Source organism: Cervus canadensis, chromosome 3, assembly GCF_019320065.1.
Source record: "Cervus canadensis isolate Bull #8, Minnesota chromosome 3, ASM1932006v1, whole genome shotgun sequence".
NCBI classification, from domain to species: domain Eukaryota; kingdom Metazoa; phylum Chordata; class Mammalia; order Artiodactyla; family Cervidae; genus Cervus; species Cervus canadensis.
The window spans coordinates 41,358,338-41,383,041 of record NC_057388.1 but is presented as its reverse complement, the minus strand read 5'-3'; the positions used below and the strand labels follow the sequence as shown (position 1 = coordinate 41,383,041).

Genomic DNA, 24,704 nt, shown 5'->3' with positions numbered 1-24,704 from the left:
CACCCATTCAGCAAGACAAAAGGAGCTTTACTAAACTAGTCTCCAATGAATGCAATAAAAATTTACTTTTTTAAACAAAAATAGAAAATGTGGTCTTTTTCAAAAAGTCAGTCAGGAGTGAGTATGACAAAAGTGATCAAGAAAACAATGGTTTTAGAGTCAAAAAATAGAAGTTTTAGTTTCATTAAAAAAAAAAAAAGAGGACTAGTTAAATTATAAAGTGAAGTCGCTCAGTCGTGTCCGACTCTTTGCAACCTCATGACTGTAGCTTACCAGGCTCCTCTGTCCATGGGATTTTCCAGGCAAGAATACTGGAGTGGGTTGCCATTTCCTTCTCCAGGAGATCTTCCCGACCCAGGGATTGAACCTGGGTCTCCCACATTGTAGGCAGATGCTCTACCATCTGAGCCACCAGGGAAGTCAGTTAAATTATAGCAGAATCTATACAGTCTCAAACTACATCTCTCTTGAATGTTAGAGTTCTGTACAGGAAAAGCATAAGGGAATAATAAAACTATGGAAATAAAGAATATCTGTAAATATAAGGAATACATCAAAATGTTTTTGTTAGTGCTAAAGGACTTTTAAAACAATAAACAAAAAAATTTTCTCAACTCATCAAACTGTTTAGAAAATCTCTACCCTAAACAGAAATATTCCAAGGTCATTATCTCAAATACTTTGCGGAAGAAGACAGAATATTTTAAAGTACACAGATCAACCGAATGGACATTACCAGCACAGTTTTCTATAATTTGGTTTTACCTTTCTCCATCACCAGATGGTGAAAACAATAAACAAATCAACTATCTGAGAGGAGTAGACCTTTGTAAAAGCTTTCCTTTCAATAAAACAGATGCCATATGATCTGTAATAATTATGTGTGCTTACTCTTCTTTCAAGTTATTTAATTTTTCCACAAAATCCAATGTTTGAGAAAATAAACAGTTCTCCTTAACTAGCCACTCTTCATTCTAAAAGGATCAGAGGAGGAATTAGCTATCAATTTAAAGACAGTTTATTTTTCTTCACTAAAATAGATGTGATTTTGGTAAAAACAGCACACATGCTCTCATTATCCAAACAGAAATAAGATATCCATAAAGGTTAAATCCTTTTTGTGCTTCTTTTTTAAGGGGAAGATTGGGGGAGCAGAAAGAAAGTATTTTCTACATGCAGGCACATGGCTAAATGCAAAGCATATAGAGGTAAATAAAACATGATCCCTGCTATTGAGGAGTTTACAATCAGGCAAGAATTTATGGGTCAATGGAAGGCCAGAAACAGAGAAAGGCTGCTTTAGCTGAGTATGAAAAGATTACTAAAAGTAAATGAGATAAAGAAAGCTGGGAAAAACATTTTAGAAAGACTATAACTGATCTGTATGATCAAAAGCTCTGCTCAAAAACTCAGAAGTATAAAACAGGTATGAATGTATACAGGAAGAAGTAAGAGATTGTGTAATTCTAAAACACAAAGCATAAGGTCAAAAAAAGGTAGTAAGTTAGCTAAGTCACTGAGTAGGAAAGGGTTTGGGTAAGACAATGCCATGTTCAATGTGCTTCTTTTCTAATAAACAATCATATAATAGTTCCCTAACAGCTCAGTTGGTAAAGAATCCACCTGCAATGCAGGAGTCCATGGTTTGATTCCTGGGTCGGGAAGATCTGCTGGAGGAGGGATAGGCTACCCACTCCAGTATTCTTGGGCTTCCCTGGTGGCTCAGCTGGTAAAGAATCTGCCTGCAATGTGGGAGACCTGGGTTCTATCCCTGAGTTGGGAAAATCCCCTGCAGACGGGAAAGGCTACCCACTCCAGTATTCTGGCCTGGAGAATTCCATGGACTGTAAAGTTCATGGGGTGGCAAAGAGTCAGACACGACTGCGAGACTAGCACTTGCACTTTCACACAATAGTTAGGACAATGAATTTGAAGAAGGCAAGACTGGAAGCAAATTTATTGCTAGAGGTGAGGCAAGAGCTGACAAGAATCTTAATTAGAAGAGTAGAAATTTGGAAGAAAAAGATGGGATAGATCGAAAGAAGTATTTAGGTGAGTGTGCTCGTGCAGCTCAGTCATGTCTGACTCTTTGCAAACCCACGGACTGTACCTGCTAGGCTCCTCTTTCCATGGGATTCTCCAGGCAAGAACACTGAGTGGGCTGCCATTTCCTCCTCTAAAAGAATTTCCCAACCCAGGAATCAAACCTGTGTCTCCTGCATCTCCTGCAATGGTAGGCGGATTCTTTACCACTGAGCCACCTAAAACCTATCTAAACTTGGTGTTGACTAGATGTGGAAGGTGACAGAAGTTCAGGATTACTTCTGGATTTCTAGTTTGGGAAATAACGTACACGGTAGTTTTAGAATCTGCAAATGGAAATAAAAGAGGAGGAATACATTATGGATGAGGTTGGGGGTGGGGGCTAGGAAAATAGGAGAAAAGAAGTTAGAAACATGAAGTCATCAGAGAAGACTCTAAGGATCCAAATGGCTATGTCTACTAAGCAGATGGATGTATAAGTTGGAAGTCAGGGCTAGAGATACAAATTTGAATTATTGGAATACAATGGTAGTTGAGTCAAAAGTGTCTAAGATGTCCAAGGAAAAGAAAGAACTAAAAGAACAATGAAACAGGATGAAATGCTGAATACCAAGGGGGTGTGTAAAGAGGAGGAATTCACAGACATTTGAGAAAAAGCAATTTTAAATACTGATGCTTTCAAATTTGGTGCTGGAGAAGACTCTTGAGAGTCCCTTGGACTGCAAGGAGATCAAGCCAGTCAATCCTTAAGGAGATCAACCCTGAATATTCACTGGAGGGACACATGCTGAAGCTGAAGCTCCAATGCTCTGGCCATCTAACATAGAGAGACGATTCACTAGAAAAGCCCCTGATGCTAGTAAAGACTGAAGGCAACAGAAGAGGACAACAGAGGACGAGCTGGTTAGACAGCATCAACGACTCAATGGATATGAACCTGAGCAAACTCTGGTTGATAGTGAAGGACAGGGGAGCCTTGCATGTTGCAGTTCACAAAGAGTCAGACATGACTTAGCGACTGAACAAAAATTATAAATATAAGCTGTGACACAGACGCCAGCACCCACTAATATTTGTGTGCCTCTCTCCTTCCTTAAAACACACTAAGCTCTTTATCTCAGACTTCTATAATTAAAGTCATTTTAAGACATTCTGGCTAACAAATTTCTCACATGATCCTCTATGATCTCTCTTCCTTTAGTGGAAGCTTGGAGGCCATACAATGAAAATGGCATTATCACCTTTAAGGAAGGAGTCCAGTCCCTCCAAGGAAATGAGCGGAGTCCAAACACTGCATGGAATAGCAGCATATTTATCACATGTCTAAATCATGAAAGAAAAAAAAAATCTACGCTATCTGTACCACAAAGGAAGCTATAATTTCACATAAAAAAGTTTAAGTGTCCAGATTCAACATTAACATAAATTACGTGTCAAATGACAATCAAACTTAATGAACTTAAGAATAAACGCTAAAATTAGAGCAAAGCATTTTCATGAGCTTATGAAGAATCCCATTTAATCCAATAAAAGTTTTCTTCCTTTAGAATTTTGTATTTCTGAGTTTCTAAATTCATAAGTCAGATTTATAAATTTACCAGAACTTATATGTTCTTCTTAGAGAAAACTGAAACATATCTTTATGAAGTTTTGAGTGCTATCAAAATTATTAATTGTATTTGCATAGTTTATGTAACTTTTACTTTTGTGAAAGTTTCTAAAATCCAAAGTTATTTAAGAAAGCATTTAGCATGTATATATTGCTAAATCTTTTGGCAACAAAGGACTTCTGAAGTACAGAAAGATGAGAACTAACAGTCATCAATTTATTAATGTATGTTCCCAAAGAGCCTAAAATAAGATCCTAAGTTATACAGAGAATCTAAATATTTTAAATAGTTTTATTCATTAATCATTTATTCCAAAAAATAACATGTTAAATATAAAACACTAAAATGACTGTCATGAGTCCTCCTATATATTAAACCCAATTAATTTATTTAAATTGTAAGTAAAATCAATCCCAGCAAACCATTTCAAGGAAGCTTTTCTTTCTGAGTCAGGATACTATATATTTATAAATGTTCTAAAAATATATTTACTAGAATACATATAAATACAGAATTCTTTAAAAATCACAAATATTCAAATAGCAGAATACAACAAACTACACTTTACAAAGAATCTAATTTTTGACAACTTAGAAGAAAATCAAAAGATAGTAAACTGTAATAAAATTTTACATCTGAACACAAACTATTCAAGTACTTATTCTCCCACTAGATTCTCAGTGCCAGAACCTTAGGGAATTTTTGTTGAATCAAAGAATACACTAGTTTCTTCTGTATTAGAAGGCATACATACTTAATATGTGATTCAACATTCAGTTCAGTTCAGTCGCTCAATCGTGTCTGACTCTACGACCCCATGGACGGCTGCATACCAGGCCTCCCTGTCCATCACCAACTCCCAGAGTTTACTCAAACTCGTGTCCATTGAGTCAGTGATGCCATCCAACCATCTCATCCCCTGTCATCTCCTTCTCCTCCTGCCTTCAATCTTTCCCAGCATCAGGGTCTTTTCCACTGAGTCAGTTCTACGCATCAGGTAGCCAAAGTATTGGAGTTTCAGCTTCAACATCAGTCCTTGCAATGAATATTCAGGACTGATCTCCTTTAGGATGGACTGGTTGGATCTCCTTGCAGTCCAAGGGACTCTGAAGAGTCTTCTTCAACACCACAGTTCAAAAGCATCAATTCTTTGGCACTCAGCTTTTTTTACAGCCTAACTCTCACATCCATACATGACTACTGGAAAAACTATAGCTTTGACTAGATGGACTTTTGTTGGCAAAGCATATCTCTGCTTTTTAATATGCTGTCTAGGTTGGTCATAACTTTTCTTCTAAGGAGCAGGCATCTTTTAATTTCATGGCTGCAGTCACCATCTGCAGTGATTTTGGAGTCCCCAAAAATAAAGTCTGTCACTGTTTCCATTGTTTCCCCATATATTTGCCATGAAGTGATGGGACCAGATGCCATGATCTTAAGTTTTCTGAATGTTGACTTTTAAGCCAACTTTTTCACTCTCCTCTTTCACTTTCATTAGAGGCTCTTTAGTTCTTCTGCGTTTTCTGCCATAAAGGTGATATCACTTGCATATCTGAGGTTATTGATATTTCTCCTGGCAATCTTGATTTCAGCTTGTGCTTCATCCAGCCTGGCATTTCTCATGATGTACTCTGCATATAACTTAAATAGGCAGGGTGAGAATATACAGCCTTGACGTACTCCTTTCCCGATTTGGAACCAGTCTGTTGTTCCATGCCTAGTTCTAACTGGTGCTTCTTGACCTGCATACAGATTTTTCAGGCGGCAGGTCAGGTGGTCTGGTATTCCCATCTCTTCAAGAATTTTCCACAGTTTGTTGTGATCCACACAGTCAAAGGCTTGGCGTAGTGGATAAAGCAGAAGTAGAATTTTTTCTGGAACTCTCCTGCTTTTTCGATGATCTAATGGATGTTGGCAATTTGATCTCTGGTTCCTCTGCCTTTTCTAAATCCAGCCTGAACTCTGGAAGTTCACAGTTCACGTATTGCTGAAGCCTGGCTTGGAGAATTTTGAGCATTACTTTGCTACCATGTGAGATGAGTGCAATTGTGTGGTACTCAACATTACAAATGGAGAAGGCAATGGCAACCCACATCAGTACTCTTGCCTGGAAAATCCCATGGATGGAGGAGCCTGGTAGGCTGCAGTCCACGGGGTGGCTAAGAGTCGGACATGACTGAGCGACTTCACTTTCACTTTTCACTTTCATGCATTGGAGAAGGAACTGGCAATCCACTCCAGTGGTCTTGCCTGGATAGTCCCAGGGACGGGGGAGCCTGGTGGGCTGCCATCCATGGGGTTGCACAGAGTCGGACACGACTGAAGCAACTTAGCAGCAGCAGCAACATTACAAATAGTAAATATTACTAGTTAGTTAGATTACTTATTTTCTTATCGAGAAAATATAGCTAGCTGTACTTAAAATTTTCATTTCAAAAAACATTTTAGATTTTTTTTCTTTTCTCTACATATAGGAGTCAATTTGCAAGGCCAGGAAAGACTTATTACTCCTTTCATTTTCCCTTTCTTCATTACTGAGCATCCTCTTTTTTCAGCAGTACTGGTTTGCATCAGAATATATGAACAAAAAGAATACATAGACAAAAATAAATTTCAAGCTCCCTCTTCCTTTATGGAAGGAACCCTTTGAAGCCACACACTGAAGATAGCAGCAACACTTTTATAGAATGAACTGAGTACCTGATTGGCTCCACGGAGCTAAGCTGAACCCAAACACTCTATGGAATACCAAAAACTCATTTAAGGCATAATAAATGACCCTGAAACTAGAGTTTACAATTTAGAACCCAGCTGAAGCAGTGCATCTGTGTTATAGTGTTGTTTGCCTAGAGGAAGCATCTGTAGAGCAACCCAGGAAGCCCTCAAAGCAATGATAGAATTTGGGTTGCAATCAAGAAATTCACCATGGCTATGTACAAACACTGTTTTAAAACATCTCCCTAAAAGTCAAGAAATCTGGATTGAATACTTGCTCTTCCACTAATAACTTATAACTGAGAGCAAACAATTAGACATTTCTAAGTTTTATAGTCTTCATTTATAAACAGCCAATTACCCAGTAAGTAAAAGAAGCAGACTCACTTCATGAAGCACACAATGAATGTTTGCACACAAACGCCCACCCACCTACTGATGAGCTTCCCAGGCAGTGGTAGTGGTAAAGAACCTGCCTGCCAATGCAGGAGACAGAAGAGAAATGGGTTCGATGCCTGGGTCGGGAAGATCCCCTGGAGGAGGGCAAGGAAATCCACTCTAGTATTCTTGCCTGGAGAATTCCATGGACAGAGGAGTCTGGCAGGCTATGGTCCCTAGGGTCACAAAGATTCAGACACAACTGAAGCAATTTAGTGCACACACACACCCCTACTGACACAAGGGCTCCAAATTCATATATCTGAAGACAGTTATTGTTATGATGTTTGTGGTATAAAAGGCTTTTACAACATCTGTATGTTGGAGTTAAAAAACAAAAATCTACCTTATGAAAAAGAAGCCAAACTAAACAAATCCTCAACAGGCAGGTCTTAGAATATATACATTTTTATGAGTTTGTTTTCTGTAAGATGTTTAGAAGTAGCAATCTATTTTCCCATAAAAGATTCCCAAGCTAGTTTATTTAAATACAACCAAAATATGTATCTAATTTGCATTATATGACCATCACCACTTATAACAAAGAATTCACTGGAATATATATTTAGCATTCCAGCTTAGGATGATTCTTGGGAGGTATCTCTCTCTACTAAACTCCAGTAGCTAGAACATAGGGACTTCCACCCCCCAGTCATGACTCTATCTTTAAACTTATTAGGAAGTACGGCTGGAACACTGGCTACTCTTCTGTACCCATCCCATCTTCACACTCCAGACTCAAGGAACATGTGCATATAATCCCTTGGGACAAGGATGGAACTAGGTATGGCATAGAAGGGAAAGGCAAGAAACTTGGGCCTCTCTGAAGCGTGATTTAAAAAGTAGGCAGGCACTGGGTGTGACTAAAAAACAAAAATGGTTTCTTTCAAATCTCTCTCTTTCTTATACTGACTACCACTGGAAAACCAAGTAGAGTGAGAGCCAAGGATCAGATAGAGAAAGCAGGGCTGAACAACCTTTTGTATTTGTACAACCTTTGTGCAAACGGAACCTTTTGTACCATGGCAACTGGATCAATTTTCCTTTCTACTTCTTTCTGCTCTACCAGTATTACAAACAAGAAAGATGACACCCAATCCTCCCACTAGACTATGAGCTCTTTAAAGATAGAGATCATCTCCTGCCCAACTTCATACCCCTGGGGCCTGAAAAGCTGGCACACAGTAGGTGGTCAATAAAGGTACTGCGTGAATCAATAAATATAAAGGTAGAGGATGCTGTACGCTGTCATCTAGAATCCCCTCTGTAACTGAAGGGCTTATTTTCTGATCAGCTGGGAATACTGCTGGCAGACAGTCCTCACTGTCTGCCCCCTGAGGGAACTGGTTTAGCTGAAGAGAGCCATTTTGATCCAGGATCATACTGCTGCTGGGGCAGCCTGCATTTTAGGACTGGGGACATAAAGGTCTACCTCCCCTCATCCCAACCTGAAACAATTCTGAGGACCATCTCAGCTTCACAGCATCCTTTGGGGTTGCTGAGACTCATCAAGTTTAATCTCTCCTGTGGAAACTAGGCTTTCTTCCTTTGTATGGCATTGGGCCCCAGAGGCCTCCCTGGTAAATCTGCTGCACTCTTAATTTCCATCTTACAGTCTCCTTTCAAAAATCCAACCAGAGACAAAGTCTGAAAGAGGATGCAGGTCTGATTAGACTTAAATAACCCAAGAAAAGGTATTTGACTTCAAAGTAGAGGTCAGTAAATAAAAAACATTTTACAAAAGCTCAAGAAATGAACTCTTTTATTCCTAGCCATCTGTTTCCGTTTCAGCCACTGTAACTAATCAAGAGACCTAAAGTATTTTGAGGACTGCTTAAAAAAAGTACATTTGTTTTACTATCATGCAAACTACTGATGTTAAATTGTACCAAGTTCAATTCTTGACTAACTTAAACCAAAAAAATAAATAAAAAAAATTAATGAATTTAGAATAAACATGATATAAAGTACTGCAGAGAAGAGATCTGTTCTTATCCTGAGTGTTAATCAACATGTAATATGGTAAGGAACTGCTTTTCCACTAAAAGTTACTTAATATATTAAGTACAGCACTTTCAGTTACAATTGACAGTTAGAAATGCAATGCTTACATATAAGTCATTGTTCCAATATGGAGTTACAAAGTACCAGAACTAGTCAAGGCACAACTGAGTCAAAAAAACAAAACAAAACAAAAAAAAACCCTGATGAATAAGTAAGAAAACTATTTGTTTTATTCAGGTGCAGCTCTACTGGACACAAGCTATTCTGGTCTCAAATAATACTTTAAGCCTACAAGAATGATTGACAAGGTTTAACTATGAAATTGAGGTTCAAGAATTATTTCAAGCATTTAAGTACTCATTTTTTGAGTTTTCTTTTTAACTCTAAGACTACTTGCCAGTTTGCTATACAGCATGGTTAGCACTAGTCAGGTTTTCTAACACTACTTAATAATTCATGTTGATTATGAAAATCTGGAAGTTTCACCAAAGTATATAGATAACAATATTCAGCTTTCCTATAGAAGTTAAGTGAGTGTCAACTATGTACAGCAAATGTTTGTTTGTAACTCCTGGAAAATGGTCCAAAAGGCATTTAGCAGATGTGTATACACTACCTGCCAGGAAAAGAGATTCTTAATTCTATTAATATCTATATATATTTCAGAAAACATGTCTGGACTTAAATCATCCGCTATGTGGAAATTAAGAAGCATGCTGAGTGACACTAAATACCAGCATGCCCTCTGCCATATTACTTTACCATTATGTTCTCTTCTTTTCTTTCAGTAACACAAAAGTTAACTAAGTAACATTATTTAACTGCACAGAAGTGTTCTGAAAGTTGTAAGATTGTATTTAATTAAAGAACACTGAAAATGGCAGGGCACTGAGAGGACCTGGTGCTAGAACTAACACACTTAAGTATTTTAGCCAAAATTAGTATCACTGAATCACTATACTCTCTCACACAAATGCTTCATTAATGTAGTTCATCCTTAGCTTTCCTATCATAACCTAAAACACTCAGAACCCATCTTTATTTTTTAACACTGCTTTCACTTCATCATGCTTTCCTCTGAATATTCCTGCACACATTTCTTTGTTTGTTCCATTCTACAAGGAAATGCATTAAAAATCAGAATTATTTTTAGCTTCATGTATAACAACATGATATTCAATTTCTTGACAAAATAAAATTCAGTACATTATGAGTCACTTTATTTTGTGGGTTTTTAAAGATGATTAGTTTGTAACTAATTATTTAGAGGGACACCTTCTTAATTTGCAGATCCTCCTTCAACGACAAAGAAATAGTCATCTCTTAAAATTTGTTACATGGCATATCTAAGATGTATTAGGCCTTTGTCATCTTACCATGAATACTTCCTAATGTAATATCCCCAGCAGCAGAAGACAGAAATGATGATTCTGTATAAAGATACTTGACTTTCAGCAAACCATCTTCAGTAGATATATTAACAGAACTTCCCTGTAGTTTATCTACAGTCACAGTCTAGTAAGAGAAAGATTCAATCAGTATAAAATGAAGGCTAATAAAAAGTGAAAGCTATGCCAACAGAATTAGTGAGCAACTAATATGTATAGCATGCAGTCAACTTACTGACTTCAACTCCCCAGCTCTAATTACATGATTATGAGCAACAGTGTATTCTCTGTGGAACAGATCCATTATATTCCTTCATTTATTTAGATCTTCTTTACTTTCTCCCAATAATGCTTTATATTTTCTATGTAGAGTTCTTCATGCTTTGTTAAATTTATTCATATTTTATGTTTTCTAAATATCATTATAAAAGGTATTTTTTAAACATCATTTCATCTTAATTGGTTTTTTATTTGACCTTAAATTCGAAGCCTCACTAAACTCACTTAATTCTAATAATTTACCTGGATTAAAATAATTTTTCTATGTGCATAATTATATTGTTTACAAGTGATAGTTTCATTTCTTCCTTTCCAATTCTCATATTATTTTTCCTGCTCTTTCTTGGCTTATCCAGCTCAGGCCTCCAATTCAACAGCGAATAGAAGTGATGAAGTTATAAGCAAGCATCCTTATCTAATTCCTGTTCTCAGAGGGAAAGCTTACAACACTGCATCATTAAGTATGATGTTTGCTACAGAGATCGTCTAGATCCCTTTTTGTTAGACTAAGGAAGCTCCCTTTTATTTCATATCTGTTTTGTTGTTGTTGCTGTTTAAATGATGAATGGGTTTTAAATTTTAGCATATACTTTATCTGATTTTATTGGACTATCATATGATTTTTCTCCTCTCATCTGTTAATGTAGTAAATAAACTATTATTTCTAGAATGTTTTCCCCTTACATCGAATGTCAGTAGTTTTACATCGAGCAAAATGGAAATACTTTTATATTTATGTCTAAGCTTCCCTAACAAAATTTAGTATGCATTTATGTCTCAAATGCTAAGCACAATGTAAAATGAAGATATCTAATTAAGAACTCCAGATTATCTTTACAGTATTTTAAGCAAATATTTTATAAGCATAAAGTGATAGTTAATATAAAATTGCTGACATAAAAACTTAATCACCAGGAAGGCATGCCACAGTTTTGCCCAGGGTCAGATTCAAGCATTACACTGAGGTATTTAAAGACAGAACATCTTTGTTTCTCAACACATTGGCATCCGTATTATTCAATCTTAATATTTCCTTCAAAAATTGTTGAGTGCAAAATATTATCTAATAAGAATTGAGTTTCAAGAATACTAAAATACAAAAAGAAATAAAAGTACCTAGAGGTTGTTATGGTAAGTACACTAGAATTACTTTGCCATCTGGATTTGAAGTACAGAATTTTCTTTTTTAACGGACTTTTATTAGATATATTAAATACACCCCCCAAAATAAATAAATAAATAAATAAATACACCTAATTACTTTTTATCTACTACAGTTTCTTTTCCACTAATTATGGATTCACAGCTTTACTTTAAATCTAGTTTTGATAAATCTGTCAAAGGACAGATATTTTACATACATTCAGATTTGTGAGGATACACATGCTTTGTATCCTTCAGTGTAACAGTAAAGGTTTAATATTCCTAAAAAAATTATCCTTTTTCTACAAAATTTCTTTATGAAAAGTTGCTTTATGCATAGCTTCAAATTCTCCAAGTATTTCCATAAAGCAGACAAGTATGATTACTCTAGCTTTTTATAAACAGTGAGGCTGTTTTAGGGAATACCAAAAGATAAATATTGAAAGAATATTTGAAACTTAATTGAACTGGCAAAGGAGGAACTTTTGATTAGACTCTCCCCACAATCAAATAAGCCTTTAAGACATTCCTTATGTATTTATGAAAAAGCTAAAAATTTACTTTGTTCATTAAACACTAAATATTTTACCCTGTAGGAAGCTAAAAAAATATCCTCAAAGCAAATGAAAGCAACCAAAAATACAACTCTCCCCACCACAATAATATAACTATTTTAACCAATCAATCAATAAAATTACTTTAAAGAAATAGAAAATTCACTGAGGGCCATATATAATGCATTGTATCAGATACTAACTGGAACGATTAAACTTAGGGCACCATAGTTTAAATATTGAAGGTCTGATTTATATTAATGGTAACAGCACAAAGAGTAAAAAATAGACTCATTTAAACTGTACAGCTTGCTTGTTAAGAAAAGGAGCTATTTAAAGAAAGAACAAAAAGCAGACTCAAAAATACCTTTCTTAGAGAGATATTGCTATAAATTAATCTGCCTTCCTACACAAAAAGAACTTTTTCTCATAAAGTCTAGTTATTATAAATAAACATTATCAAATTAAAATGAAGCTTTAAGGGAAAATTGTAGCCTTGTAGTCCACACTAAGAAAGGAAGGTCAAATGATAACTATATCATCAATTCATTCAACAATCAGATAAAATGGATTTCTATCTTCTCTGTATCAAACTTAGGATATAGAAATTAACAATACAATTTAAAAAATAGCCATTCCATATAAAATGATACATAAAGAATACTGTTGAGTATTTATCAGGCTCACTTGATTCTCACAATCTTCTTGAGCAAAAAAAAAAAACACCATCCCTATGTTATGAATAATGAAAGAGTCTCAGTCAAGTTAACTGGGAGGTTTAGGACTTGTCAAATTATCTTTCCTGTGTTTCACTTACCTCTATCAACATCATCGTCATCAACACTACAACAGAGTTAGCTATGCCAGACACTGTATTAAGTACTTTATCTATATCATGTTTTAACTCATTTAATCCTCATGACAACCATCTGAGTAACACCATTATTCCATTTTCTAGAAAACCAAAATACATAGAGGTTAAATAACTAATCTGAAAGTAAAGAGTTTAGTAAGTGGCTGTGCCAGGATTCAAACCCAAGTACGCTGATGCTCAATTTTGTGCTCTTAACCAATTCACTATGCTAAAACATTTCCATGAAAGCTGTATATTAAAAGTTGATATATTTTATAAGCAATTTTTATATAAAGCCCCACAAACTTATAAATATGTCTTAAAAATTAACACTATGCATAATATAAACTAAAAGAAATATCAAAATAGATTTGTTAGCACAACACAAAACCCAGTTAGGCAGGAAACAAACCAACAAAAAAAAACAGAACACAAGAATAAATGAATATTCAATAAACCATGAAAGTTGACAGAAAAGATAAATGATGAGTGGAAACAGTGGCCAAAATATAATTATGATGACTTAAATCTTTGATAGTTACATCTGAACATCAGTATGTACTATTCTACAACTGCAGTTATCCAATTTCCTTTTGTACCTCCAAGACCACAATCAGAGAGGTGAAGCTAAATGCCATCTCAAAACAGCTGCCACATAAAGCCAGGCAGTGTCTTTCAATACTTTTTAAAAAGATAAATTTGAATGTTTGGGTTTAAACAGTCTCCCACAGGTTCTAAGGAAAAGGCGATGAAAAATAAAAAGGCAGAATAATTAGTGTGATAACCTGCCTTGTTTAATTATGCCAACAATAATCTACATATAGGATTCCAGTTCCTCTCTACCAATCATTTGAGGATAAAGTTGAGTATGGAACTGAACAAATTCATGATGAAACAGCCATGCAAATTAAGTGTAAAATAAAAGATGGCTTGTGTGCTCAGTTGTGACTGACTCTTTGCAACCCCATAGACTGTAACTTGCGAGGCTCCTCTGTCCATGGAATTTTCCAGGTGAAATACTGGAGTGGGTTGCCAGTTCCTATTCCAGGGGATCTTCCTGCCCCAGGAACTGAACCTGCATTTCTTTCGTCTCCTGTATTGCAAGTGGACTCTTTACTCCTGAGCCACCACGGAAGCCCCAAAAGGTGGCTTGTAACTGTGTGCTAAGTCACTTCAGTCGTGTCTGACTCTCTGCAACCCCACTGACTGCAGACCACCAGGCTCTCCTGGCAAGAATACTGAAGTGGGTTGCCATGCCCTCCTCCAGGGGATCTTCCTGACGCAGCGATGAAACTGGCATGTCTCATGTTTCCTGCATTGACAAGGGGGGTCTTTCCCACTATCGTCACTTGGGAAGCCCAAAAGGTGGCTTACACCTTTCTAAAAGATTCAGTATATTACTGATTGTGCTGAAAAATTGTTGAAAATTTATACTTCAAAATCATACCTTTATTCTTAATACTATGTTAAATCACAGAAAGCAACAAAAGTTGAATGAAAAATGCAAACTGTCTTATAAAAATGAAAATTCCTATGGCTAGTAAAAGCGTTTGGAAAACAGTAATGCTATCTAATGGCACCATCTTGTGGAAAACACTGAAGAAAGTTGAGTTTTGAAACTCATCTTTCAATTGCCTAAAGGCAAAATGAACAGGTATTGGGTAAAAAAAAATACTCAGATAAACCTAACACTAAGAAAAATTTATGGCATCACTGACTCGATGGACATGAGTTTGCGCAAACTCTGGTAGTTGGTGATGGACAGGAAAACCTGGCGTGCTATATATAGTCCATGGGGTTGGAAGAGTTGGACATGACTGAGTGACTGAACTGAACTAAACCACTAGACTGCCAGGAAATCCCTAAGTTGTAAGTTCTTTATGTGTTCTATAAATTATGTCAATAAAGGGCTAATAGCCAAAAAAAAAAAAAAAAGAAAAATTTAATTCCAAGTACAGTATTACTTCGGGCTTCCCTTGTGGCTCAGCTGGTAAAGGAATCCACCCGCAATGCGGGACACCTAGGTTTGATCCCTAGGTTGGGAAGCTCCCCTGGAGAGGGGAAAGGCTATCCACTCCAGTATTCTGGCCTGGAGAATTCCATGGACTATACAGTCCATGGGGGTCGCAAAGAGTCGGGCACGACTGAGCAACTTTCACTTCACTTTACTTCTTCATAGTATTACTTAATGAATAATTTTAACCCATGATCAAAAAAAAAAATTTCTTCAGAATCACAATTAAATATTAAGTATTTGGGAAAAAGGCACTGGGAGTTTGGGGTTATACACAAACTATTTCATATAGAATGGATAAACAATAAGGTCCTACTGTATAGCACAGTGAACTATATTCAATATCCTGGGATAAACCATAATGGAAAAGAATATAAAAAAGAATGCATATGTGTGTATAACTGAATCACTGCTATATAGCAAAAATTACCACAATACTGTAAATGAACTCTACTTCAATTTTAAAACATTTTAAACAAATATTAAGTATTTAAAGATATTACTGATTCCAAATAAGGAGCTAAATAACAAAAGTTTTAAAATATAAATTTAAAATTAAGTTGTATAATATTTAATCATCTCTATTTCAAACTTAAATTTACTAATAAACTAAAATGCATTAAAAAGGGGAAGTTATACCACAAATTTTGTAGAATCTACCCTCTATGTGAGCCAAGCTGAGACAAAACTGCAACTACTAAAAATGAAAATTTCAATCTTACACTTTTATCTGATGCATGGATATCTATATTTCCATAAACCGTTCCCAGGCAGATCACTTTGCCTCCTGTCGTTTGAACATGTAATTTTTGACTCTGAAAGACAAATACAAAATAAACATATAGAAAAAGAGAGCATAAATTTGACTTACACTAATAAATATTCAACATTTTATACATTTCTTTTTAAATAATAATAATAAAGCAGTAACAGAGGAACTAGGAATGAAATAGAAATGTACTGCTTTGAATAATAACATCTGTGAGAAAAGAATGTCAACTGCTATTAAAGGGATTAAATAAAGCTGTTTGGACTAGAGGGACTCAGGGGTTTTAGTAGCTTAACTGAAGAAAGGGGTGGGAATCAAAGATCACTGTGACTGGCTAACTAAACATGAATGATGAAGATGATAACAATAATCAGTTACTGTTCATCATTATTAATATGCATATCATTAATAACAATAACATCTATGACTTGGCATTCCCTTTGCATCAATAACAGTGTTCGCTACTTTACAAACTAACATTTAATTCTCACAACTCAGAGTGATGCATATTATGTGTTTCCCCATTTTACAGAGAAAGAAATTCAATCAGAAAGGTAGACAACTTTATCAGGTGATATACAGGAAAACAGCAAATTATAAACTAACAGAATCAAACTTACACCTCCTGCCCTGGAAGGCGAGGTTCTTTACCACCAGCGCCACCTAGGTGCTTCTAAGTTCTTGCCAACAGAATATAAGTGGAAATGCTATGTTTAATACCCAGCCTTGTGCTTTTAGAACTGATGTGCCTTCTCTGTGTTCTGCCCCTTCCATCAGGTGAGTGTATATTACAATAAGGCTTTAATAGATGACAGAGCCAGAAGATGAAAGGAACCTACAGTAACTGAATAGAAATGAGTCACCAACACAAATGAAAAATAAACTTGGACACAAATGAAAACTAAACTATAGTTGTGTGTGAGCTATTAGATGGTTTGATCTATTTTTCAGAGTACCGTTCTTCACCTTAATATCTGTGTAAGTCTTCAGTTCTACCACAAGTATAAAGAGAAAACGAACAGGTAAATACCAGAGAATGAAAGACAGCAAAAGCAAACCCATCAATATCACAACCAGCAACAACAGAAAAGTATCTAAAAAAGTAGGGGGAAAAGTTCAAAACAATCACATGCCTTCTGGTTGCTTTACTTGGAGGAAAAAAAAAACAACAATAAAACTTTAGGTAAAACAGCCCAGGGATAAAATTCAAAAAATTCAGTAAAAAGGGCAAAATGAACCCCCCTTAAAAAGCTCATTTATGTTACAGCATGGTAGACTACTTCATGCCCATAGAAACATGAGTCAGAAGTCCAATTGTATTTAATAATACTGTCTTTATCAAGGAGACAAGTAATTCATGAACTTTAAAAAAGAATATCTCCAAAATAACTGAAGGACAGGGAGGCCTGGTATGCTGTAGTCCATGGGGTCACAGAGTCAGACAGGACTGAACAACAAGAAGAGTTCTTAACCAAACTTACATGACATTCTGGAGTCTGCAAAACTTACGAAATTGTAAGCAAAATTTCATATATATGTATATTTTTTCCAATAATCATCCTATTTTCAAAGAAGCCTAAAGCTCAAAAATATTATGAAATAGTTAAATGTTTAAATAAGTCAGAAACTACTTAGTATAATATAAACTATTATTACTGCATTTTAAAAAATGCAAATGTGTGGCATTCAACGAGGTAAGAGACTATTGCTTGAAAAGTTTACTCATTTATTCTCTAATTATGCTGAAAAAATGTACTTCTGCTAGACATTTTGCTTGGACAATAAAGAAAAGTGAAGATAGCATAAGCTTGGAATGCAGAAAGACCCAAGTTCAAATCTTAGCTCTATTTATTAATTATGGGAACCTAAATGAGTTCCTCAGTCTCTGTATCTGACAGTTTCTTCCTTGATAAAAAGGAGACAATTCACGGAATAAATGAAGGCTTAGCTAAGTTTCTGGATATATAATAAGAACTCAGTAGACAGTTTTGTTGTTTGTTTGTTGTTGTTCAGTCACTAAGTTGTGTATGACTCTTTGGAGACCCCATGGACGGTAGCCCACTAGACTCCTCTGTCCTTGAGATTTCCCAGGCAAGAATACTGGAGTTGGTTGCCATTTCCTCCTCCAGGGGATATTCCCGACCCAGGGATCAGAACCCATATCTTCCATGTCTCCTGCATTAACAGGCAGATTCTTTACCACTGAGCCACCAGTAGCTATTACTATTGCTATAAACATCTTATTACATAGATCAAATATATCTCAAATCCTTAAAATCAGTGGAATAGAAACTTACATTAAAGGCAATCACTAACTAGAAATAATATTATACCATATTTAAAGCTTTAAACCAGGTATTTTATGAAGCATCCCCATTTGTGAATTTAAGTCAGTTAAATTCTGAAATCTCAAGAATGATTCTCTCAACTCAATTCTTCTAACTATCACTAAGATTCAGTGGACCCAAATTTAATTTTTGAGTATTTTTGAACTATTCTATTTGTGGGCTTCTCTGGAGATCAGTCGGTAAAGAATCTGCCTGCAATGCGGGGGACCTGGGTTGTATCCCTGGGTGGGAAAGATCCCCTGGAGAAGGAAATGGCAACCAAACCCATATTCTGGTCTGGAGAATTCCATGAATAGAGGAGCCTGGTGGGTCGCAAAGAGTATGACACAACTGAGCAACTAACACATTCTATTTGTAGGATTGATGTATCATGACTTTTATTCTTTCTAAGAGGTATCCTAAAAAAGTAAATAGAAGATTTACTAATTTTTTAAATAGGATAAGCATTATTCTATCTTAAAATTACTGTAATGGTCCACTGGGCTCCTTTGTAAGTCTAAAATACATTATGGGATCTTAGTAATCTTATTTTTCATATGTCTCAAAACATTTGCTACTTCATTATCCGAGTAGATATTTCAATATCATTTTTCAATTATTCCTAACTCTGACAGAAAATGTCTAAAAGAATAAGACAACAGAAGAATGATAAACTTGCTTTGAATAGTGTGTTTGGTGGTGGTAGTTTAGTTGCTGAGTTGTGTGTGACTATTGCTACCCCATGTACTGTAGCCCGCCAGGGTCCTCCGTCCATGGGATTTCCCAGGAAAGAATACTGGAATGGGATGCCATTTTCTTCTCCAGGCGATCTTCCCAACCTAAGAATCGAACCCAGGTCTCCAGCATTGCAGGAGGACTCCTGTACTGCAGGCGGATTCTTTACAGACTGAGCAAGGAGGGAAGTTTTGAATGGTGGTTCTTAACTAAAAGTGATTTTGCCCCCCAGAGGAGGACAATGTGTGGAGATATTTTTCATTGTCCTAAATGAGGACTGTTTCTTAGCACTTTGTTTACAGAAGCTAGGAATACTGCTACACACCCTACAGTGCATAGGTCAGCCCCTGACAACAAAAATTTATCCAGCCCAAAATGTCAATAGTGCCAAAGCTGAGAAATCACTTTTCATGTAATGCACATAATGATAGAAAAAAGAAAAACTGACAAAATAGATATTTCAGAATTTTCAGATGAATCAAAAGATTAATGCAAAGACAGACAGCAGTATAGTTGCTTCTAATTTTGATTGTGAAATTGAAAATCTAAGACTCTGAGTCTCCAGGGGACAATATTCTAGACAAGTATTCTGAAATTCAAGCATTGATGAGTGAACAATACGTTTATAAGAACAAAAAGGGACCGTGGTATTCTCATCCAGCTAGTCATTCAACATGAAAACCACACTGTGCAATCTTTTACAATAAGAACTGGAACCATCTCATTTTTCCAAAAGGGTATGTAATCTTTTTTGATATGTGTGCAACTAAATGTATTGAAAAGGATCACATGTGAACAGATGACAAAGGCAGGTGTGTAAATAAAGGTGGTTGGAACAAAACAAATAATGTAAAAAAAAATTTAATGCATCCAATTAATCATTCTAATGTTTATGAAATTAAAAATGAAAATGTTTTGCAATTATGAAGCAGAGATGACTGACTTCTCTTCAACAATACTAACAAAGTTCACAAAAGTATTGAGTTTTGAATATGAAATATAAGAAGTACCAGTAAGAATAAGCTAAATTTATCAATATGCATTTGAAATCATTTAGAGCTGAGACAAATCTAATTTTAAGAAAATTAAATATAAAAGTGTTACAGCACAAAATGAAGCTTTTGTTGTTTAATGAAATACCTACTTAATCCTTAAGTAATGGGCTACCTGGTACATTATAATTTTGATTAACTTAATATTTTAAGCATATTTATAATGCTTAAAGACTTTTCCTTACTCCTTAATAAATGTAAGAAAATCATTCTTTAATCTCTTAAGCTTGGTAAGATCTAAGAATACTAAGAATGTATTATGAGTTTTGCTGTACACTTTGAAATGAAATCTAAATGTAATATGATGAAAACCTCCAAAGTTGCTACAACTTCTACAGTGTCATAACAAAACTGATTTTAAAACAAAAGTTTTACAAGGAATTTCTGAGTGATAAATAAATGATACTCAGTATTTTCAGTAAATGTTCAGAATAACAGCCTTCACTAGATACCATGGTTCACAGTTTAAAGTGTTTTAAAAAATAATATTAAAACAAAATTAGAAAAATAAATATACCTTAACAGACTGTAAGATGCTAGTCCCCTGCTCAGTTTCAATTTTGCAATTATCACACTCAATATTTTGGACCTTTACACAGCCAGACCCTGATGACTGGATATTCAAATCTACAAATGAAAAAAAGAAAATCCAAGTTACTATGGCTAATGGCTCCAAAGCACTTAAGTATTCTGCAGAAATTCAGTTCCTCAGTCATGTTCATAACGTTACAGAATTCTGGGAAGAACATAGTTGTCAGTAGTCTCTCTCTAAAGGTAAGGGACCTCCACCACAGCAGGACCAAATGTAAAGCCCTTTTCTACCAGTTTTTAAAAAGCAGTTATTTCTGTTGGCCTCTATCATCTAAAGAAAGGAAGTAACATAGGACGTAAGCAAAGGAGGTCGAAGATTCCAAATTCTTATAGGCACACCTGGGAAAGATCATAGAAGCCTCTTTCCCACTGAGAAAATACACTCACACAAATTTGAGTAAGAATACAGCAACTTAACATCATTATGGTGAACTGGATAAGTCATTTAGATTATTCTCTTTTAAAGTTCAAAGATTTGTTTCCAAACCTCCCTCAAATTTAAAGCATACTGTAGAAGAAATGTATGTATCAGTGTACATGATCATGACTAAGGTTTTCAAATCCTACCTCTAACCTTCCATATTATCATGCAGCTATATCACAAGGTAATCTGAAGTAATAAAGAGTAGAACAACACAGAGTAGAACACTCTGAAAAATTTAGTACTGAATAATATTAAAACCTCACAATTGTGGATAACAGTAATATACATGAAAAAAGTTTAGAAAATAAGCCATGCTTAGTTTGAAAGTTTAACCTTGTGTGTATGCGTACATGCTGAGCAGTCTCTGACTCTCTGCAACCCCACGTACTGCAGACCACCAGGTTCTCTGTCTTTGGAAGTCTCCAGACAAGAATATTGGAGTGGGCCACTCCTGGGGATCTTCTCGACCCAGGGATTAAACCTAAGTCTCTTACTTCTCCTGCACTGGCAGGCAGATTCTTTACCACTGCACTACCTGGGAAGCCCAACTTTAACCTTAAATTCAACTTAATATGTAACCTTAAATGTGTCTGTATAAAAATTTAAAACACCAATACTTAATCCCTAATTCAAATATTGATGATTTCCCTTAAACCAGACCAGTGAAGTAATGTTGCCCCAAACACAAACTACTGGGGCCTAACACTACAATTCCAATAAAGATCAGTTTCTACAGTTGTGTATATGGTAGTCTCTATAAAGGAAATATTTTGATTTGGATTAATATAAAAAACATAAAAGACAATTTTACCCCATATTTACATGGATGCAAATGTAGCTGGCAAATTTTTAGCCATTAAGTAGTGTTATAACATAAGCCTTGATCTCAGGCAGTAAAGACAGGCATGGGGAAAAGAAAACAGACTCTAAATATACTCTACCCTCAACAGATGGGTAGAGAAGTTAAGGCTAGATATTGAGTGGTAGTAATGCTATTCTCACTCTTTCACTGAAACAGTTATAGACAAACTGGAGGAACACGAGTTGAGTATGAAGAAAACTGAACTATGTTGATTTGAGGGGCCTGTGGAATACACACATGGAAACAGTAAAATTGTAAATGGGATTCTGGCTCTGAAAAGAGGAATCAACAAATAATGAGGTTTGGGTAGCTCATTTTTATCTGAGCTGCCATAAAATTTTGTTTATCTCTATTTCAATTTTCAGTTTATTTTGTACTATCTAATGCATTAGCAAATCTTCCTCCCCACTGTAGACTTTTATATTTTGAGATCAGGGTCTCTTACTCATCTAGGTTAGTTTAAAAAAAAAAAAGTTGAGAAGCAATAAAGCATAGTTGTTCAGCAGACTTTAGTCAGTTCAAATCTCAGCTCCACCACCTTATATCTGAGAGACAACAGGCGTATTTTTTGATCTATCCCACTAGAAATTAAGTTTCACGCGGGCATGGATCTCCTCTACTTGTTCACCCATAGTAAATACTCAGTATATGAAACGTGTGCTGTGCTGTGTTGCTTCGATCATATCCAATTCTTTCCCACACTGTGGATGGTAGGCCATCAGGCTCCTCTGACCATGGGATTCTCCAGGCAAGAGTATTGGAGTGGGTTGCCATGCCCTCCTCAGGGGATCTTCCCCACCCAGGGGACTGAACCAGTCTCTAGTCTCCTGCATTGACATGAGGGTTCTTTACCACTAGGGGGTCATCAAACTTGTTGAATTTCAATTCTCTTACAGTAAATGGTGACAAAACAGTGTCTATAATATAGTGCAATTGTAATTAGAAAAGATTATCTTGGAAGTGTTATCTGCTATTATGATCATTAATAGTATCTTCCTTCAGTCTTAGGAAGGCAGAGAACCTAGGAAGACGTTCCTAGAGAAGTGTCACAGAAACTGTGGCTTCCATGTGAGAAATAACATGGAACTCAAAACACCTAGAAAATATATCTGGCAGCCATTATCAATTGACCTTTCTGGGACAATCTAACTATGTGTTTTTCTTCAAAGCCTGCAACTCACAGAAAATTTACTTAGGCCAAAATGAATGCTGAGGTTTTCAGTAAGAAGCCGGGTGCCTATTAGAAACCAAACACTTGGTCCAGATTATATGGAACATACTATAGGCAAGGCTGTTTGGGGAACAGACCCCAGGCCATGAGCAAGTGGAAATGTGGACGGCCTGCCATGCCACTGAATGGATTACCAAAATACTATAACCCTGAAAAATAAAACACTTTGTTATGGACAAAGTGCAGTAACACAAATAGGAACAAAGTGTCAAAGGAGGATAAGACAATAAAAATGTTATGTGGCTTGCTGCTGCTGCTAAGTCGCTTCAGTCCTGTCTGACTCTGTGCAATCCCATAGACCGAAGCCCACCAGGCTCCCCCGTCCCTGGGATTCTCCAGGGAAGAACACTGGAGTGGGTTGCCATTTCCTTCTCCAATGCATGAAAGTGAAAAGTGAAAGTGAAGTCACTCAGTCGTGTCCGACTCTTAGCGACCCCCATGGACTGCAGCCTACCAGGCTCCTCTGTCCATGGGATTTTCCAGGCAAGAGTACTGGAGTGGGGTGCCATTGCCTTCTCCGGTTATGTGGCTTAGGTTATTCCAAATCATGTTTCTACTAGATTTGTAAAATTGCTATAACTGAAAACTTAATTCCTAACTGCTACTCAGAAACCCAAAGTAAAACAGGAAAAAAAAGACACAGCTTCTGAAGGGGTCAGGAGTAAATTACGTTGAAAAGTCAGGTCCAAAGGGACAAATTAAAAATGTACGTCGGCCTAATTTCAGAAGGTCACAGGGTGTGCCCCGGGACCCAAACCCGTTTTACAGTCACTTACCAAACTTCAGGGGCGCGTTCACTTCCACGGACGCCTGGTGGTCGATGGCATCAGCTACGATGGTCACCTCCTTCTGCCCCTCGTCGTAGTTCACCTGCAGGCCGGCCAGGGCCCGCGCCCCGCCCTCCACTCCGCTCACTGTGACCAGCACGCGGTCGCCGTCTGGGTAGGTGAGGGGGTCAAGGGGCCTCACGGTCAGGTGGCATGGGAGCCGCGCCCGCAGCCGTCCGAAAGGGCTCACCAGCAGCGCCCACTCCTTCAGAGTCCTGCGCGCAGGGTCAGACCTAGAGACCTCGGGCTGGGACCCACCTGAGCCGTACAGCCGGGGCTGACATGTCCCACAGGCCCAGCGCCCGGTGGCCTCGCCGGCCCACACTCTGAGCAGACAGAGCCGGAGGCAGCCCAGCCCCCATCCCGAGAAGGGGAACATGGCGTGCCCCTCTTTCTCCCTCAGATTACTTCAGCCTCAGGTTAGTCTCCCCACGTCCCGTCGGCTTGCCGCTGGGCTGACCAAGCCAAAAGGGAGATACTTGATAAGAGGGTCTGCTGAAGCAATAGCAAGACCGCTCACTTCGTTCAGCAATGTAAACGTCAGCTACACGGGTCTAGGCGGCAAATTGGAATTTTAAAGTTCTAAGTATCCATCCTGACCAGAACCCCTCGCCTACTCCCGCCCCTTTCGCAAGGGCCGGTGGGATAGGTAGTTCCAACGGTGGCCGATGTTGAAGGGTTTGGAAAACTGAGAAACTACATTTCCCAGAAGGCAATGCGCAGGATGCTAAGGGTAGTTAGAGCCAGCTATTGGACGGAACTCGGAAGGCCTGCGCTTTTCCCTCAAGCCCTTTAGCCATTGGAAGGACGGGGGGGCGGGGGGGGGAGAAATCTACACCGGTATC

General features: G+C 37.0%; 1 protein-coding gene across 1 annotated transcript in view; it reads right to left on the bottom strand.

The window, feature by feature from the left end:
- The window catches only part of FAM185A (family with sequence similarity 185 member A), an 88,789-nt gene extending 64,314 nt beyond the window's left edge, over positions 1–24,475 (bottom strand). Inside the window, exons 1-4 of the mRNA XM_043462973.1 lie at positions 23,809–24,475; positions 20,442–20,551; positions 15,764–15,856; positions 10,187–10,325 (exon numbers count right to left, since the gene is read on the bottom strand). Coding sequence (XP_043318908.1) covers positions 10,187–10,325; positions 15,764–15,856; positions 20,442–20,551; positions 23,809–24,238 — 772 coding nt within the window. The 5' untranslated portion in view covers positions 24,239–24,475. The remainder of the gene's footprint in view (positions 1–10,186; positions 10,326–15,763; positions 15,857–20,441; positions 20,552–23,808) is intronic.
- Between the last annotated feature and the right edge of the window lie 229 nt (positions 24,476–24,704).